General features: G+C 36.8%; 1 protein-coding gene across 2 annotated transcripts in view; it reads left to right on the top strand.

Moving 5' to 3' along the window:
• The first annotated feature begins 1,452 nt into the window (after positions 1-1,452).
• Positions 1,453-14,334, top strand: part of LOC134204833 (uncharacterized) — a 51,771-nt gene continuing 38,889 nt past the window's right edge. Inside the window, exons 1-2 of one of the 2 annotated variants that reach the window (XM_062679629.1) lie at positions 1,469-1,610; positions 1,682-1,931. In XM_062679629.1, the coding sequence (XP_062535613.1) occupies positions 1,781-1,931 (151 nt within the window). In that variant the 5' untranslated portion in view covers positions 1,469-1,610; positions 1,682-1,780. Of the gene's footprint in view, positions 1,932-14,334 lie in introns of both variants that reach the window. The other variant, XM_062679628.1, reaches the window with a different exon arrangement.

Here is a 14,334-nt window from a genome sequence, read left to right as displayed (position 1 = left end):
GGAGGAGGAGCATTCTGAGTATTCGAGAGACGGGTGCTCAGGACCATCTTTGGCGGTGTGCAGACGGTGTGTGGCGGCGAAAAATGAACCACCAGCTTGCCCAACGCCCAACTAAGATGTAGACTAAATAAATGAAATGAATCTGACCACTAATCTAAGGAAGGTCACATCTCTAACTCTGGATGTCATTTCTTTTTTAGGAACTATAAAACCCACCCACTTCCTTGCTCAGCATAAGATTGTATAGTCATATGATTTGAATTTATCCGCTTGAAGAAATTTTGTTTTGTCTCCAGGCAAGGAAACTTAATCTTGGTTTTAAATCATCAATCTATCACACGTTGCTTTGAAAATGGATGCAACAGAAGAGACTGCAATATCACGAACGACTAAAGACAATCATTCTACTTATTCGAGAGCCACGTGTCGATGCAAAACATTAACGACAGAAATTTACGCACTACCGCCGCCAGTATGCGGAAAACACAGCCAATGTCAATTGTATCTCTCAATTGCAGTCATTGTAAAGTTTGACAGCACAACACAATCCGCTGTCATAAACAGTCTCTTTCATGAGTTTCTATATTTTAAGAACATCATTCCCGACGGAACACCGTTTCAGCCAATCGTCCAAGCGAGTGCAAGTAGCAAAAATCCAAACGTAAATCACAAACACGCGAACATACCGATATTGCGCCCAAGGAAAGGCGGCAGCCATCAGCTAGTTGTCGTCGTCATCGTCGTCGGCTGCTCGAGCTAAGGATGGCTTATTCCGCTTGCAGCAGACTGAGGCTTTCTTCGTTCATTCGCTGAAAACGAAGAGCGCGAAATATGGCTCCCAACACGCAATCTTTGGAGGTGGTCTGCTAATCGTAGGGTACGGCAATAGATTAGAAATTTAAATATATTTGAATACCATGGATAATATGATTTTATTTATGTAGCTAAGCTACATTTTTTTCCCCAAAAATTATGCTCTTGTGCTCAAAAATTTGTTGAAAACATTTTTGAATTTCATGACAGTTATATGAAAATTTATTATTTTGCCACATTTTTGACAACTATAATGCAATATTTCAAATTTAATCTATTTTATAAATCTAGTGAATTTGATAAATAAAAAAACAAAATAAATTCATACATTTTGCAAACTTTGCATTAATCTGCAGTGAGTTACAGCGCCCTAATGGTAGCGTGCCGAAGGATTCATTTATGCCCACGTCCTGTGTAGCAGAGGAATCGGTATTTTGGTTAGACAACGTTTTCTTGAAAAAATCCCCCCAAACTTATTCTAATTGCATATTTTCTATGATATCATTCTCCGAAATACGCTCCGAAATTCACACCAACAGAGCGAAGCATACCAACGACGACGATCTACAAGGACTAGGCGTTCTCCGCTTTTCCGGAGGGGTACTTGTAGCTAGTCGTGTCGGCAAACCTCGGCTCATTTCAAAATAACGTCTGTTGCCGTTCGGTCGTGGAAACATTTTGCACTTCTGCTACTTAGTATTGCCAGCAACTAATTGCTTCATGACGAGTTTGGTTTGCGGTTTTGAGGAGCAGTAAACCGCGGTCAAATCGGTCTTTCATCGCGTACTACCGTCGGAGTGAGTTAATCAGTCGAGGGAACCGCACATTGAGGTGTGCAATTTTGGTGCCACTGCAGCCGTCCAATTAGTGTTTCCTCTCGTTAACAGGGAACGGATCAAGGCTATTTATTCGACGTTCTGAAGCCTTCAACGCTAAATACCTCAAGAAGTGGAATAAGTGAGCAAAAATGGGTGCCTTGAAGAAAATGACACGCTGTGGAAGTATAAGTACACTGTTCGCGGTTCTGATAGTGCTCTTTGGCGTCAGCTCATCAGCTCTGACTACTTTCGGCAAGTCCAACACACAGAATCAGGCTCCGCTGACAACGCGGGCACCAGGTTGGTTTAGTTATTATCGTCGGACTTCTATTTTTACCTATGAATTTATTTAGCAGAAACATTCTAAGTTGGTTGGAAGAATTTTTGGTCGACGGTTGAAACTTATAACTAAAAATAACTTCAGAATAAATTAATATTCATAAAACAGTCCAAAAATGCTAATTATTTCAAACTTTACATGCCTAATTGCTTTGACGCTGATTACATCACATGGGAATGCTTATAACGGCCATATGGTAGGCCACCGATTGCAATTTCATCGAGATTGTAGATCATGTTGATTTGTACGTTTCACGCCAAGGTGTCGTTTCGAATTTCTGGGAGCTAAAACGTTAAATATGCGTTGCATTAAATTAATTTGAACAGTTATTTTACAGCATGCGATGCTCGAAAAACACGTAGAAAATGTTTGCAAAAATCGTATGTCTCGCCGAACAATCTGACGCTTGATTTGGACCTTTCAAGCGTTACACGAATCAGCCAGATCATCTTTGTTGGAAGCTATGTGTTCTAGCTTGAACAGCATTGCTAGCATTGTGTGCATCAGTTCGTTCTGTTTCACTGAGTCGTACGCTGTCTGAAAGTCTTAAAGTGTTATGAATTTGTCATATAGTAAATAAGTTTTCCGATAAAGATGTCCACCAACTGGTGCAGTCTGCTAAACCGAATTCGACAGAATACCTTGTACGCGGTATCGAAGAGTGCTATAATACCTCGATAGTTACCACAATCGAGTTTGTGTATTTTTCTTTATCTTAGCATTGTCCGAATTATTCGCAATAGGTTCCTATCGACAGGAAAACCTGTCCAATTGTTTGCTATTGAAAATTGGCTAGATCGGACTTATGGGATCAGAAGTTATGGCAAAATACGCTTATAAACACTCTTTCATATTTTTATTTTCATTTCCATTTAATTAGCATTCATCTTCAGTTTGTTTCCTCATTTATTCCCTTCGCACGCATACCAGGAATGACAGTATTATTGAACTGTGATGAACCTCTGGTCTGTTTTCACAGGATTCTAGTAATAATTCTCCTCTTTCAGAAAATCGAGCGATCAAAATATTCTATCGGTTAACTTTGAGTAAATTAGGATTTATTTTTCCCTTTACATAAAGGCTACATCTACACCGCAAAAACAAACTTTTTAAAGGAGGCCCGAAGGCCCAGTTGTAAAAAGTTCGACTCAGCTTCTAGAATTGAGGTTATGAATGTGTGTGTGTCTGTATGTGTGTATATGCGCAAAAGTCAAGCTGTTTTTGGCACTTATCTTCAACCGATTTTCTGACAATAAAGAATTCGCATTCGAAAGGGAATCTTGTCCTATTATTTTCTATTATGGGCTTATGGGCTTAAAATTTATAAAATCAAAATACTATTCTTATAATATACAATAAAGAAACATTTACGCTAGGTGGATTTATCAGGGCATTTCAAAGTAATTTATTTAAACGAATGTGTTCTTTTTTCAGTATATTCTTTAATGATAGTTGTTAATCTATTTTGTCAAAATTCAATGATGTTTGAAAGGTTACAATTTTGTTAAATGCATTAAATATGGCTACTATTATACGCGACTAAAGCATTCAAAAGTTTGGTTTTATATTTCAAATGAATTATTGCACCTTGTAGTTTTTCCAAATTGCTGCGAAATCACTGTGAATGGCTTCGATTGTTTGTTCAGATGATCGTGCCAAGCCTTCGCCTGTAATTTTACAATGTTCAGTAATAGGGGAACAGGTGGTAAAATGAACACGTTAAGGACTTGCGTTGAATTCAATCATAAAACGAGGATAATTTGCTTGTTTCAGCAATTTAACTCATATTCTTATTGCACTGAAAATTTTTTTCGCTAATAAACATTATTTTATATTATTTTATTTTAACATCGAAATTTCGTATGTACAAAAATAGTGCAGGTAAAATGAACACTGCCTGGTGGTAAAATGAACATCGCTTCTTAAACCCTTTTGAAACATTTAATTTTCTTTTTTTACTTTGGCACTGTACATACAACTAATTGAAATTACGAGACCCTTTTGAAAAATCTGGTACAACTTTTGAAAAGCTTTTATTTATCAAATAAAAAGAAGGAAAAAAGTTTTAAAATATCAATTATTTTTGAATTTAATTTACATATTCAAAGTTTTATCTTGGTTATTTGATATGGTTTGTTTCTTGAACTTCCGCTTCACAATCGCACAACTTTTATCATAAATTTGTGAAAGTTTGATACAAGTGTTCATTTTACCCCCATACGTGCCTTGTGATAAATAACTCTTCCTCTAACTATGCAAACCAATAATTTTACTATTTACCCCTGCAACATCTTTGTGAAGGCTGTCCTATTTGCCGCTGTGGTTAGAACAGGTTTGAATCAATGTTATTATGAATTTGTTAAGAATTAAAGCTTGCGGAAAAATTGTTAAAAATTACATCAGACCCTATTTTTACGGCCTCGTTTGATATTTTGGATAGTAATAGCTATTCGTTCGGTCTCAAAACCAAAATATTAGCTCAGGCACCTTATTTTATTTCGAGGAAAACGTGTGCATGATGAACATACGCCTAAATAGTGTTTTAATATAAATATAGCCAACTGTTCATTTTACCACCTCTTCCCCTATGAAACTTCATTATGTCAAGATTATGTGCAATTTTGGTGTGATATGTAAATTTTCTGATTCCCAGCTGTCACAAGACTTATCATTAGAAATTTGATGTCCTTCGAACAGATTATTGTCAAAACATGCATCCAACACTTCTTGCAAGTTTCCCAAAATACCATAGTAGGACAGCAGGCCTTCGTTTTTCAGAATTATACGGTTTGCAATTAAGCAGCGACAGTGACGTCCGGTGAATCCGAATTGTGTCTGTCGCGAAGCACTCGCTGCCGCCCAAACTTCAGCCAATTTTGGATGACGTGCAGCAACGTATAAACCATTCATCAAACCCAACAACAAGTGAAGCGATGCTGGTGGACATCCTTGACAATTTCTGCACTATCCTCACCACAGAGAACTGGATGATGAACACAGTTGAAGAATTTCTTCGCATTTTTATCTTTTCCTCCTGATGATAACCATTCCTCAGCATGTCTCTCAAACAGTTCTTATGTACGGTACAATACGCACACGGATGAGATTCACTATTCGCCATAACTTCTGCCAATATTTTGATAACTTTCATGGAGTTTCAAATGATTAACCCGTATTTCGTGAATATTCTCATAATTTTCTTGAACATTCTGTGCCAAAGCAATCACGAATACGATGAACACCTTCGTGGTTTCTCGTGGTCTTAAATTGAAGTTCATCAACCAAGAAATTGAAAAATGAACTTGATACGTCAATCTACACACTTAACTCAATTCACCGTATTCGGTAAATTTTACCGAATTCTCAACAGCAGAACTGTTCGGTAATTATTTTACAGATTTTTTGTAATTTTTTCCATTGTTCAACTGTCAAAATCACCGAAAATCAGTAAAATTATTTACCGAACAGTTCTGCCGTTGAGATTATTTCGCTAAAATTTTACCGAATTCGGCGATTTATTTTAAGTGAGTATGAAAACAACCGTTTCCAAGGAGTTTTCAAAACTATTAAGACGCCTGCTTTGTGAATGATATGCTAACTATCATTTGAGAGTGAAATTTGCTACCGTCGCCTACTTATATTACTAAAAATTTACAAATAAATGTCTTTTTATACTCTTATTATATAGTAAAGGTGCATATAGTAACTGCGGTTCAAACAACACGTGTTTTACGAAGTTGATTGGGCAATTTTAACTGAAATTTATTAAAATTCCTAATTCCTAATTTTCTTAAAATTTCACCCTTAGAATATTTTGACCGCATGATTTCCAGAAAGGGGAGTATTTGTATTAGAACCCTGTGAAAACAGATCGGAGGTTCATCCCACACAGCAAAAACTTATGAAATTTAAACGTCATGTAAACGACATCACAATACATGAATGTAAAGGCATTTCCTAATTTAATATTAAGTTAAAGATCATGCACATGATAAAAACATGTATAAAGACATACATTTACACCGCTTTTCAATTATTTTTACGCTGGCTATATTTATGTAACAATCAATTAAATGCAACGTGATTTTACACGAATAGGACTAAACATTTACATGTCCGATTATCAACTACCATTGACAGTGATAAACAAAGCCTCTCCGGATTCATAGTTGCCAAAAGCTCAATATAATACAAACTGCTCAATTTTGGTAGGTATTTATTTTAATTATCAACACAAATATCTACATGTACTCGTTATTTTTTCACCTAAAACGGATCTTAGTTAACGGGTTGATGATTACAGTGCCATCCATTTATAAAGCACTTTAACATCCAAATTCGATGTCAAAATTACTTCGAGATTTCAACATTTCAAATTTCATGATGTAATTGATACATTATTTAGTTTTGTAGAGCATTGAGTACCTTCTTCTATGGATCATATTCTTCTTTTGAGAGGGTTTCTCTCATAATTTGTTAATAATCGGGGTTATGCTACGTTTAAACAGAGCAAGTGAATTGAACAAGTCGCTGAACGTCTACACATCTTTGTTCAATTCACTTGAATGAAATGAAAGCTTCCCTTTTATTCACGAAAAGGGATTGTCTAAACGATTATTTTTTTAAATCATTTAAACTCATATTTTTTGAGTGATGTTATTCGGAGTATTCTCCATTGTACATCGTGTTTACAATTGCACAATTGAGTTTTGGCTATAAATATTGATCTGTATTGAAGGAATCAAAATATTCGGTGCCAATTTGTTGTTTGTTTTTTCTTGTTTTCTCGGAAATCGTGTAAAATAAATAAATACATTTTCTCGAGCATACGATCCAATTGTGTATCAACAAGTTATTTTTTTTATTTCGATATGCAATTCTATGGGTTGACATGAATAATCATACCTTATTTCGATAGCCAAAATAATGTTACTACAAAGTCTTAAACTAACTGCATAGTTTCATATTTTTGAATAAAAAGAAAGGAAAAAGCAAATACTAGAATATGATTTGTGGTTTTGAGCTGACATGTAGTTAAACCACCGACAAACCGACGGGCCTCTCTGATTCCAAAATTGGCAAAAAATAATACAATCGTTTTACTCCGAGTGTAGTAACTCGTTCTGTCATTACTAACATTAACGTTCATTTGATAGAAAAAGTCCAGAAGAAGAAAAAGCAAAATGCGCGCAATTCACCAGCTGTTCGACGTCAACAATATATGCACGTTTCAAACAATCTACACAGCGATGTAGATAAAAATAATCAAGTAATAAAAAATCTTTTTTGATGCTTAAATCGACGTTGAAGACTTTACGATCATTACACACATTTTCGAAAGTCGAATGTTTTTCATTTGGCGAACGAATCCTATCATAAAATTCTCGATATTTATAATATCTAATATTGATTATTATGTGGGAGCTGATGCAATAAATTAAAGAGTGCATGACCAAGTTTGACCGCACACTTGTGAGAGTTGTTGTGAAAACCATCACACAGATGGAGCTAGGTAATGAAAGGAGAGTAATTGCCAAGAAATTTGAAGAACTGTATATGGGAAGGCACGTCGGTTTGTCGGTGGTTAAACTACAAGAAACTGTCAAACATAAAAAAAACTCATGATTTTAAGATCACAAATATTTTTCTTCATTCATTCAGTTCCATTCATAGTAGAAGTAAATGTGAGAAGAATATTTGAAATATTATAATTATAAACTGTATTTTTGGGTGTAGCATTCATGCCTATTCAAAACTGTTCTGTACTTACACGAATTGATATCAATATTTTTTATCTTCATCCAGATTTTTGTTTGGCAACCCTTATAGCTACATTCGTTGTTCGGTGCTTGTTACCGTTTTGTTACAACTTTACTGAATCCAAAAGTTCGTGCGGTGTTTACTTATTAAATAATTCTGGAATGAAATTGACCAGATTAAATAAAAAAGAACCTTTGTTGCAGAGGCTTGAACAAAATAAGGTAAGTGAAACATTTTCAGTAGATATACATTCGTATCTAACTGTATTTCGTTTGCCTCTAGACGATGGACACACACATCATGACGAAGCAACATTTGCAGGCTGAACAGAAATGATACGTGGATTCCGAAAAAGATTTTGAAAAAACGATTTATAATATATTGAAATGAGTGGAAATATATAGCATTAGAAGTAAATTAGTCCTTTATATTGTTTCTTATTATTTTAATTGACATCCGTGAGCAAGCAACAAGAAGCAAAGCATACAATTTCAACGACGAGTAATTTTCAACTATGACCATCGAGATGGCAGAATTTAAGCGAAGTGTAAATTTACACGAGCAAAATTTCAATCCAGTGGTGTTTATTTTTCAATTTATATTCATGTTCCAAATATGTGCATGAAAATGAATTGAAAATTACATTATAATTTTAACTGTGTAGTCTACAATTATTTTACCAAAAATGTCATTCGGTCAAACAGTTCCTTTGGCTGAAAAACAATTTCGTGACGGTCTCAGATTTGAATCTACAGAATGACCTCCTATCTTCCCCTGGACGTAATCCTACGTTAAAACAGTTGGCTGAATTGCTCAATTGACAGAAAGGGTGATTTGGCCGAAATTCGTTCGAAAGTATCGTTCGGCTGAATTGAAAATTTTGTCAAAAAAAGTCGTTTAGCTGGATATGTCATTTGATATAAAATGCCATTTGACTGGCTAAATGTGCCTTTCTGTCAAACGACCATTTCTCCCAAATGGCATTTTCGGCTAAACGATCTATTCGATCAAATGACTTTTTCGGCCAAATGGAATTTTCAGCCAAATAGCGGGCTTGGTAGTCATATGGCTACTGCTTCTGCCTCATACGCAGGAGGTCGTGGGTTCAATCCCAGGTCCGTTCCATTCCCCTACTTTGTATCTTTCTCTTTATTTCTCATGTTCTAGCAATCGCTAGAACTGGAAATGGACTTCCATACCGTTTCCATTACTATTCCTATACCTTCAACTTGAGTATTCTAACAGTAATCTGCTAGAATTGGAAATGAACTATAGAGCTCGTTTCCTACATCCAATTAGAAATTCCATCAGTTACCTTCTCCTACCTATCACATTGGCAGCTCGTTAACCAAGACGGACCTCTGCCTCTCCAACCTAACCCAGAAATTCCAACAAATTCCGCATGAACTCGTGGCAAGTGCAGAGGTATATTCGGCTTGCAGTGGGCGAGTGATTGCATCATCATTGACTTGACTTGACATTGACTTGCATTCTGACGTGGCAGGCGCCAGTATGACCTAACAAATGAGATCACCAGTACTTGTACATTGAAGATGTGTGCTAGTCCCAAGCAAACATCTGTTGGTTCCCTGTGCAAGAACAGCTGATCTGGTCATAATGGAGTAGCAACTACGAGCAGTCAATCAAGCTCAAGCTCAAGCTCAAAGCAAACGACCATTTCGGCTAAATGACATTTTCAACAAAAAAAAACTGTCAGGGCAAACAACTTTTTCGGTCAAATTACCAATTCGGCCGAATGAACCTTTCGGCTGTTTGCCGCTTTCCGCCAAATGTTATTTTCGATCGAACCATTTTCGACATAATACCGTTCCGGACAAATGTTTAATTCTGTCTAATGGAGTTTGCCTACATGTTACTGCAGACAAACGATGTGTGAAAGAATAGTGCCAATTCATTCGGATGTCTCTTTGACCAAACTGCGTTCCGTTTGCCGCATAACCGTTTTGCCTCAACCAGGCCTGTCATAACTTTTTAAAAGTTATGCAATCAACAGCTTTCATCTTGGTCATACAACAGCCCACTATTCAAATTAATTCAACACTCAACTGTTATCTTCACATTTTCAAAATAACAGGCATTTTTCCCAGAATGGCTAAGAATTCTTTAGCCAAAAACTGAACACGATTTGGTTTAGATTAAACTTTTTCTTCATATTTCTTTTTTTTTTTATTTTATGAAGAACTTGGAATTCTAAGGAGTTTTTCATACAGGCGTAAGCGATTTTGACATGGGCGTAGCCAAGATGGGGCAGGGGGGCCGTCGCCCTCCCCCCCCATAAATTGTGGAAAGATTGAACGAATACTGAAATGAATTCCCTGAAACATGTGCACTTTACGATCCAATCATATACAGAAATAGGTGGTTGAAATTCAAAAGATTCCCAAAACTTATTAGGGCATCCAGGATCCATAATATATGAAAGTTCAAAACAACTCGAAACATTTCGGACTCAAAAATTCTCCTTGAAATCCTTCTAGAAGCTCCCCTGGGAACTTCTGAATTCCTCCGGAAAGTTATCCACAAATTCCTCTGAAAATCGTTCGAAAATCCTTCTCATGTAATTGTAATTCCTCCTTATCTAGAAACCCCCACTAATTTTTTTTTAGGAAATTCACGAGGAAATTCCTTGAAGATTTATTTTCTTCTCTCCAAGATTTACTTCTAGATATTTCTTCGGTTATTCTCTCTTCAGGAAAAATCCGGCATTTCCTTCAGGCATGCATTCGAGAGTTCCGTCAAGAATACATACGGAATTTCTTCCCAAAATTCTACCAGAAGTTTCTTCAAAAATTTATGACGGAAATCCTCCGATTTAGCTCCATAATTTCACTTGTAAATCTATAAGAAATTCTTTCAGAAATTCTTCTAGGGACTTCTTCGGGCATTCCTCTCGGAACTCTTCCTTTAATTCCTCCGGGATTACTTCCAGGAAATTTTCCGGGAATACCTCCAAACATTCAATAGCGAAATCATCTAGCATTCCAATCTGGAATTCTTTTCGCAATTACTTCAGAATATCCTTCAAGAAATCCTCTAGAAATATCTTCATGAATTTCTCCTGGAATTCGTTCAAGTATTTCCCCAGAAATTCTTACAGGTATTTTTTCGGGAGTTTCTTCAGGTACTTCTCCAGGAATTCCTTCAGGAATTTTCCAGGGAGATTATCGGCGGAAGTGTACTAGAATTCCTTCCGGACTTCACTCGGAATTTACTTGGATATCTGCCAAGAGCTCTTCCAGAAATTTCTTCGGAACAGTCCGCAGGGATTTTCTTCAGCAATTCATCTTTCAGGATTTTCAGGATTTCATCTGGGAATTTCTGCATTAATTCCTCCTGGTATTTTTCTGGGAATTTCTTCAGATATTTTTTCGGAAATTCCTTTAGGAAGTTCTCTAAGAATTATTTCAGGGAATTCCTCCGGAAGTGCTTGTGGGAGTTCCTCCGGGAGTTCTTAAAGGAGTTTTTCCAAGAAATTCTCCGGTAATACCTCCAGGAACATTACAGGGAATTCCTGGACGATAATTGGCAGGAATTTCACGGGAAATGGGATTTCGGAAGTTCCTTCAGAAATATTTCTTCTCTTCCTCTAGGGTATTCCACCGGATATTCCTCTGAAGTTCCATCAGTAGTTTAGCAATTCTTTAGGCATTTATCTACAAATTCCTCCAGAAGTTGCTCGGAAAATTTCTCTGGGAGTTCTTACGGGAATTCCTCCGGGAGGTTCTTTTAAGAATTCTTCCAGGAGTTCCTCCTGGAATTCTTACGGAAGTTCCTTTGGGAGTTCTTCCTAGAATTCTTACGAGAGTTCCTTCAGGATTTTCTTCCTGTAGTTCTTCAATAAATTCCTCCAGAAGTTCCACCGGCAAAATGGGAAATCCGAAATGGAAATCCGAAATGGGATTTCGGAAGTTCCTTCAGAAATATTTCTTCTCTTCCTCTAGGGTATTCCACCGGATATTCCTCTGAAGTTCCACCAGTAGTTTAGGAATTCTTAAGGCATTTATCTACAAATTCCTCCAGAAGTTGCTCGGAGAATTTCTCTGGGAGTTCTTACGGGAATTCCTCCGGGAGGTTCTTTTAAGAATTCTTCCAGGAGTTCCTCCTGGAATTCTTACGGAAGTTCCTTTGGGAGTTCTTCCTAGAATTCTTACGAGAGTTCCTCCAGGATTTTCTTCCTGTAGTTCTTCAATAAATTCCTCCAGAAGTTCCACCGGCAGTTCCTCCGAGAATTCCTCTGATAATTTCTCCGGAAATTCCTGTAGAAAATCCACGGAGTTCCTCCGGAAATTACTCTGCAAGTTCCTCCGAGAGTTCCTTTTCAGAGAAACACCCGGAGAAACTGCCGGTGAGACTCTGGAGGATTCTCGTAGAATCTGCTGGTGGATCTCCGGAGGAATTCCTGAAGGAACTGCGTGAGGAGCTCCCGTAAGAACTCCCGGAGGAATCTCAGGAGGAACTCCTAGAAGAATTCCTAGAGGACCTCCCGGATGAGCTCCCAGAGAAACTATCGGAGATTTCCAGCTTAATTTCTGAAGAAAGCCTAAATGATTTCCTGAAAAAAGCCTGAATAATTTCCTGGAATAGCTTCTGGTGGAACTCCCGGAAGAATTTCCGGAGAAACTCCCGGATGAATTGCTGGTGGAATTCCCGGAGGAACTCTCGAAGGAATTCTCTGGAAGGATTTCTTAAGACATTTCTGCCGTGAATTTTCAAAGGCATCCTGGGGAAACTACCAGAAGCATTCTCGGAAACAAGAGAATTCATCTTATAGACAAATCTCGTCTAGCTGAAACCTTTGTTGGGGTTTGTAGCTGGACCATCATCATCATCAGAGGACCTCCCGGAGAATTCCCTGAGGAGCTCGCAGAGAAATTCTCAGAGGAGCTTCTGGTGGAAAATCTATATAAATTCCTGAAGAAGCCTAAATAAATTCCAATTCTGCCGAAATTCCCGGAAGAATTTTCAGAGGAACTGCCGATACTGCCGATAACTACCGGAATTATTTCTCGAAGGAAATCCTAGAGAAATTGGAAATGCCGGTGGAACTCCTGGAGGAATTCCAGGAGGAATTTTCGGAGAAACTCCTGGAGGATCTCCCATTGGAAATCTTGAAGTTTCACCGGAATTCTTTCAGGATTTCATTGCGAATTAATCTAGGAATTCCTCCGAAAATTCCATTGTTGATTTCATTTTCGGTATAATTTCTATATAAATTTCCGGTGGAATTCCTGGAGAAATTCTTTGAAATTTTCACAAGAAATTATTCGAAACAATTCACGGAAAATTTTATGGAATTTACACAAGAAATTCGAAGATTTTTTGTGAAATTCTCAGGAATGTTTACTGGAAATTCTGCGGCATTTCCTCAGAATATTCTTATTCTTAAAAAATATGGGAAACAGCACGAAATTATTTGAATTATTGCAGAGAATTCTGCAGAACTTATAAAGAAGTTCGTGAAGATTTTCTTGGAGTAAATAATGGTGGAATTTTCGGATCAATTCCCGGCAAAATTTATGGTGGAATTCCTGAAGACACTGCCGAATAAGTTGCTGGAGGCATTCCTAAATAATCCCTGATAGAATTTCGGATAGAATGCCAGGAGCAATTGTCGAAGGAATTCCTGGAGAAAGCTTGCATATTGATTTTTCTGCCTATTTTATAATAAATATTATTTCAGAGAGGATTTGTTTAGAAATTCAGATGTATGGTTCTAGTTTTCTTAAACTTATGGAAGAATGCATAAGACAAGACTTATTGAAGAATGCAGGATTTTTAGAATAATTGTTATAGCCGATTTTATATTCTTTCTGAATACTAAGTTCGTTAATATTTTTCTCACTTTATTTAAAAATATCTGATGAGCAATAAATCACGCATTTTTAAATCCATTATTGTTTTAATCATTATTGTTTCGATTTGGTTTGGATTTGGTTTCATGTGTTAATATTCATGTGTTTTTATAAAACTACTATAAAACTACGATTTAGAAAAAAGTTGCGCCCCCCCCTCTCGAAATCCTGGCTACGCCCATGGATTTTGACACAATCGGTTACCGAGATTCGCAAGCAGGGTTCGCAGTTTCCAACAGATAATAAATAATAAGTTAATAACGTAATAACGATGTTTCTTTCTTGAAACATTTCAGGTACATTATTCGCATCAGTAAACGGTGTTGAGAAAATGGAAACTACTTACTGTGTTCAGGAAAATCAGCGAATAGGCTTGATTTTTTTTATTGAAGGGCTCGATTTTACCAGTATATTTAACAGATTTGCAGGAACTGTTTTCAACATACAGCAAATTTCCGTATTCTTCGAAAAAAAACATGACTTGAAATTGAAGATGATTGGATTCCCTGCGTTAATAAAATTGGTTGTATTAATAATAAGCATCAATACTTCTGGAGTATTGAACGTTTACGTACGTTAAGTTTCTTGGTACATAATGCAATATACAGGGAAGTATCGCCATAACCCCTGTGATTGCTTTTCCATTCTTAGAAGTGTTTCAACGTCTGTGTTCTTTTCCATCATTGACGGTGATCCATCAGTTGTAAGGCCACTCAAGTTTTCAAATAAG

The sequence above is a fragment of the Armigeres subalbatus genome, unplaced genomic scaffold (genome assembly GCF_024139115.2).
Source record: "Armigeres subalbatus isolate Guangzhou_Male unplaced genomic scaffold, GZ_Asu_2 Contig937, whole genome shotgun sequence".
Classification (NCBI taxonomy): domain Eukaryota; kingdom Metazoa; phylum Arthropoda; class Insecta; order Diptera; family Culicidae; genus Armigeres; species Armigeres subalbatus.
This window is presented reverse-complemented; position numbering and strand designations above follow the sequence as displayed.